Source organism: Setaria italica, chromosome III, assembly GCF_000263155.2.
Source record: "Setaria italica strain Yugu1 chromosome III, Setaria_italica_v2.0, whole genome shotgun sequence".
Lineage (NCBI taxonomy): Eukaryota > Viridiplantae > Streptophyta > Magnoliopsida > Poales > Poaceae > Setaria > Setaria italica.
Genome location: NC_028452.1, coordinates 27,768,287 through 27,774,361, shown reverse-complemented (window position 1 = coordinate 27,774,361; position 6,075 = coordinate 27,768,287). Strand labels below are relative to the sequence as shown.

The window sequence follows — 6,075 nt, the reverse complement described above, 5'->3', positions numbered from 1 at the left end:
CTTTATATAAATCTCATTGTGAGGGTCGTGGAGAGAAACCCTGTCCTACTTGCAATGCTGGTCAGGAGCACGGGTTTTACAAAGCAAATCAGATGACCCGCTGTGGTGCATGTCATGGCAGAGGTTTACTCGCTCACCAAGATGGATCGGATACAGTGTTAGTTGTTCTACTTCCTTTGCTTAAGATCTGAAGTTTGTAGTTCACCTCAGTCCTGGAATACAGATCTCCTTGATGGAATACAGATCTCTTATAAAAGATTGAATTATTAATCCGGTATTGTTGCTTCTATGTTTTGGTCCAGTAACCTTTTGAAGTTTGTTAACTTATCTTTATTTAGTCATTTATATTGAGTATACATATGGAAAACAACCTGATATTACAATAGACTCTTGTCACGAACTAATTTTTATTGTTGTTGTTATTATTATTATTATTATTATTATTATTATTATTATTATTATTATTATTATTATTTCACCTCAGTTACATAAACAATACCACCTTATGTCACAGATATTTATTATGCTTGTGTATCCTTTTTTTGTCACAGATGTGGAATGTGCAATGGTAAAGGGATGTTGCCTTGTATAGCATGTGGATCGCGTGGCTTGGTGACATGCAACACATGTACAGGATATGGCGCCCTTCTTGCCCAGAGCATTGCTCATGTTCGATGGTAATCTTGAATCCATTTTTCTGAAGTCTTTATATTGGTTTGAATGTGTAAATTGATGCCTTGTTTGGTAAGTTCCAAGAGTATGTTACTATACTGCTTTAATTGTGAAAACCATTCTTATCCGTTTAATAAATAATAATCCTAAAAACATCTGGATTAGCAGATATGCTGCTGAGCAGTTAAAAACTTGAAGTTGCAGATCTTGTTAGCTGACACTTTCTTTGTGAATTCAGCTTAACATGTCATGTTGTGTAGTGTTACATCATAGAAAATAAATTATTGATACTCATTTATGTTGAGGCAACCAATTTGTTAGTATGCCCATGCTCTATATCAAGAGGTAACTGCAGAAACATGCATGTGCACAACCAGGGAGTTCAGTTAGAGATTACTAGTTGCCACTCCAGTTGTCTCCTAGCAGGGATTGGCCTTTTGTATACTTGTTTTGTCTAATGATTTTAAGAAACCACATCCCACAGATGTTAGCAATTACCTGATATATTGATCCAACTTGCATTCTTGCAACTATTCTGTTTCCAGGAAGACACTGTCATCTAGAAAAGTTAGCGCAACTAGAGGGGCCGCCTCGGTCCCTGAAGAAGTATTCCACAGAGCCAAAGGGGTGCAACTATGCAACATACAGGCATATCAGTGCACTCCTGCTTTCTTTGCTGATTCATACCCACTTAACCAATTCTCCTCAGAAGTCATCGCCAGCCGGCTGCCAGTTCCACCATCCGCGAGGGTCATTTCTGAGAGACACATCATTTCAGTTGTGCCTGTAACCCGTGTTACCATGGCCCATCGCAAGCAGTCCTTTAGCTTATATGTCATCGGCTACAGCAGGGATGTGTTCATAAGGGACTATCCTTCCAAATTCTGCTGGGGCCTCTGCTGTTGCTTCGAGTGGCTGGGGAAATAGTTGTTTTTCCTGGTATGAATGAATGTCTCCTTTCAGTGTGCAGTATCACAGCACAGAAGTGGGTTGTGTTAAAATAAACATTGCCAATTGTTGTGTTTTCTATCACGGAAACTATCTCTACGTATTAAGACACTGTATATTGGATCTCTGGGGCATGTACAAGTACAACATCATTGTACATATTGTTCGGTGAATAAAATGGTCATGTCTGGCCATCTCAAATGTGATGTACAGTTGTTCTGGGACGGTTTTGCCGTTCTTGTAATCGTGGTCCTTTATTCCACCTATTAGCGGATTATATGTTTGTTGCACAGTTTTAACTGGTAAAATACATATATTGTCGTTGAAAACATGCTTGGCTGCTGGAAATAGTGCTGCTGCGATTCTTAGGAATAAGGTTCTTTATATGAATGGAGTACAATTGTACAGGTCAAAGAGACTCCCTATCATTTCTGACTCCTGCAAAGGTAATTTAAAGCTTGCACGCTTATGTTGGAAAGTTGAATCTCCGTATCATTTTCGATTCTCCAAGACGAATGTAAGAGTGGCAACATCATTCATCTACGCAAACGATTCATACATGGCCTGAACAAACTAAATGACTTAAACAAAAGAATGAAAAAGGCTACATGACCTGAACAAAGGAAAATGATGAATCATATAAAAAATTGGCAAGCGTACAGCTTGTAATGAGACCCTGATTAGCGTACAAAGAACTTCAGTTCCTTCTATTTCAGCGTGTAGTCGTCTCCTGATACCTTAAGGTTTCTTTTAAGACATATAAGCATAGCTTGCTTGGTTGAAGTTCTTTTTAAGGCACCGTGGCACTAATCCTTCATGGGTCACCCTTGATCCTCGCTACCGTGGCTGACAGTGCCCTGGCGCCATCGTAAACATCTTTTAAGCTCGTGATTTATACTGGACTCAGAAAACCCCTGGCATAACCATAGAACTCGAAGGAGATCATGCGAGCCGCCATTGATTGAGATTGTTCGATTCAGAGGGGATTGAAAAGAATTGGAGGGGATTATCCCCTTGGAGAGGGAGTTAGCTGAAAAGGAGTTTCACAATTTCTAATCACAAAAAAAGGAAGCATGTGAAAGAAAAATACACAAAAGGATATAAATAAAAAAATAAATTTAGAAAAGAATTACATTAAAAGATATATACAAAAATGTAGCTTTCTTCATGGAATTTGCAACTTCACAGATTTTTTTATAAGGAACTATACAGTTTCAACGCCTCCATTCTGTTTCCATTCTCCTGAAAACTGTCTTTTTATTCTCGATCTTGCCATTTCCAATTCTCCCCCTCCTGGCATCACCGTTGCAACAATCTTGCACGCCGGGTAGGTGTTGTCCATTTCAATTCCTCCGAACACGATCAAGAATCCGTTGCAGCCCTGCACCGAAGGAATGAGCAGGCTCGCCGCCGGGGATCCGCACCCAAGGACGACGAGGAAACCATCGTCAGGCTTCACGTCGGCCGCGGCCCGTCTCCTCCTGCGCCACGGCGGCGGGAGGGAGGTGGCCAACGGCGAGAGCATCGAGTTCTTCTCTGCCCTGCGCAAGTGCCTGCCCGATCCTCAAATCTCCGGTCAAAACGGTGAGATCATCAATTGTATATTGCTCTTACCATCTTCCGGTAGCCTGATTGGTGTGCTCAAAGAAAATGGAATTTTGCAATGATAAATGTAGCTGCGCAAGGAACGGCCCAACCGGCTGACGGGAAGGGAAAGGCGAGGCGGGGAGGCAGCGGCGGCAGCGCCGACGACGTGCTGTCCCTGACCTCGGGGATCGGGAAGCATGACTACGATTGGTATGGAACTGTGGATGGATTAATTGACACAAATTGTGACGAGAAGCCATAGAAATGTAGTTGTGCCTTCATTCTTACATGTTCAATTGCATCGATAGGCTCCTGACTCCTCCGGGAACGCCTCTCTGGTCTCCGGCGACGAGTACCTCAGGCGACCATCAGGTCTCCTCCGCGGTGCCGAGACGGCTAGCAAAGGCTGGATCGGCATCATACGGGAAAAGTAATTCACGGGTCTGCATTGTTCTTCTGTGATCAATGATTGTCAATTTGTAATATAGCTAATTTTTTTCTAGATCAGTTCACAAGAGATAAGGTCCTCCGTGTGTTCGTAATTTTGCCATTGATTCAGGTAAGCCCGACGGGCATCGGCGAGAAGGAGACCCCGAAGGCGTCGAGGTTGTCCAACTGCAGCTCCGCGACCTCCGTCAACAACGCCGTGCCGTCGTCCGGTCGCCCGTTGCGCATCCGGATATCGTCGGCGTCGTCGATCAACACCGCAAGCAATGCGTCTGTGAGCTCCACGCCGCTGTGGTCCGGGGGGTCGAGCCCCCGCACTCCGGGCACGGCGGGGAGCCCGGCGGCGGCGACCGCGATCGCCCAGACCCGTCGCCGCGACAAACCACGGCTGGCCACAAGCTACGTCGTGGTCCAATCCATGGCGCCGGCGTCCAAGCCCAAATCTGGGGCCCCGTCGCCGACGTGCACCCGAGCACGTCCTGCGCCGGGCGTCTCGAGCCCGAGGTCAACCGCCTCCACGTCTTCTCGGCAGCCGTCACTGACCAGACGTGCCGACGTCGCCACGGCACGTTCGAGGCTGGCAAGCCAGAGCGGCGGCACCGGGTCAACGCCGCAGCCGCGTGATGCGCACCAAACCAGCAGGGGCCGCGCATCCGGCGTGGCATCGTCCAGAAATGGTGTCAGGTCGTCGCGGCAGGTGACGGTGGCCGTGGAGCAAGGCGGCGTGGCAGCGGCAACGCCGGCGAGCACGACGACACAGAGGTGGCGGCGGTCCCTGGCCCCGGCGATCGCCGCCGCTCGGAACGTGCGGAGGGGGAACGCGTTGGACAATGATTCACCAGTATACAGCGCCGGCCAAAAGATCAACGACGACAAGGCAAGGCCTCATCGTACCGCCGCCGCCGCCTCCATGGGCAGTGGACTCACGAGGACTGGCTCACGGAAGTCTGCAAACACCGCCATTGTCAAACGCGCGGTGAACGAGAACGAAGACTGCCGACGGCGGCAGGACGCCAGGCACGGTGGTGCCGGCGGTGCTCCCGACCACCGGAAACCGGCGCTTCTCCAGGGGACAAGGCGCTCGGTGACGACAAGGAGCCGTCTCGGCCTCGTGGCCGCCGCGACCTCCAAGAGCGGCTGGATCGCCAGTGGTCATCAGCATGAAGCCCCGGGAGCAGCCGTGGCGAAGGTCGCCGGGGTGGACGCGTTCCCGAGCATGCGGTACGACGCCATGCTGCTCCGTGAGGACCCCAAGAACCTGACGTGGCTGCGCGGCTGCGATGAAGAAGGTGACGGCGGCAGCGTAGGTGGGATAGATTTGGTCGACAGCTCGCTTGAGCTGTTTGACGTGGCGACTGGTTTGAGCAGGACGGCGGTGAGGATTTGAATGAATTTGGCGCCAATTCATGTGGGGGCAATCTGTTTATGTAAATCTACTACATATGTTGTAGTCTTTCAGCACATGAGGGTATAATATACAGCGTGTTTGGTTAGCGGAGTGCCCCCATCTGGAACCAGTTGATCCAGCATGGCATCATTCCTTGCATGATTGGATGGTCCTTTGCTATGTTTGGTTAGTAGAATAGAGTGAACCGATGCTTTGTTTGGTTTGAGAAATGATGCACCAGTTTTGTAAATCAACATACAAGATAGAAAAAACCCACTCAAGTAGATCTGAAACTACGTCACATTCTGCTACAAGTTAGGTTTCACATCCGTCTCAGATACATCAAACAGCTTTTGGATGACTAGTTCAATTTTCAGAATGACTCATCCACCATCCGTGTTCCAATAAATAACAAGTTCAATGTTCAGAGAGAAGTATCAGGCTCAAAGAAAGTCCTTGACATACCTAGAACCCCACACCATCTCGTGTTCTTACCAGGGGGGATTCGCTCGATTGACAGATGATTGCAGGAGAGGACGTGGTAGTGTATGAAGAAGAGCTGAGGAAACCGGAATTAGGTTCGGGGCTATTTTTTTAGACTCTAAGAGCAACTCCAAGAGGCTGCTAATCTTACCCCCAATACCTTTTTTAGGGAAAAAAAGGAGAAAAAACGAACTCCAACAGTCCACCCAAACCTTCCCCAACTTTTTAGCAACGCTAAAAAACAGCCTACCACCGCGTATATTTTAGCGTTGGCATTCCTCCCCCAATCCTGATTCCCGCACGCTCGCGCGTCCCTTCCAATGGACCCAATACGATGACGTGGCCTGTTTTAAAATATTAGGGGTTATTTATTAGCGATCTGCTGTGGATTGATTTGTTTTTGGAGGAAATTTTTTTTGGAAGAACTCCCAATACATAGTTTTGGGAAAGAATTTTTTAGCGTACTTTTGGAGTTGCTCTAAGTGCAGTATTATGTGTTATCTTATTGTTGAAAAGATTGGAAATGGGCTGCTGTGGGAGTTGGTATGGGC

The 6,075-nt window shown here is 47.5% G+C and overlaps 2 protein-coding genes across 2 annotated transcripts in view; both read left to right on the top strand.

The window, feature by feature from the left end:
* Positions 1-1,897, top strand: part of LOC101766339 (protein SSUH2 homolog) — a 5,925-nt gene extending 4,028 nt beyond the window's left edge. Inside the window, exons 5-7 of the mRNA XM_004962410.3 lie at positions 16-157; positions 552-677; positions 1,218-1,897. Coding sequence (XP_004962467.1) covers positions 16-157; positions 552-677; positions 1,218-1,599 — 650 coding nt within the window. The 3' untranslated portion in view covers positions 1,600-1,897. The remainder of the gene's footprint in view (positions 1-15; positions 158-551; positions 678-1,217) is intronic.
* A 1,117-nt stretch (positions 1,898-3,014) lies between these two features.
* LOC101752825 lies at positions 3,015-5,041 on the top strand. The gene is made up of 4 exons (XM_004963832.2): positions 3,015-3,204; positions 3,297-3,427; positions 3,516-3,579; positions 3,696-5,041. The coding sequence occupies exons 1-4, from the start codon at positions 3,015-3,017 to the stop codon at positions 5,039-5,041; spliced, it is 1,731 nt and encodes a 576-aa protein (XP_004963889.2).
* The last annotated feature ends 1,034 nt before the right edge of the window (positions 5,042-6,075 follow it).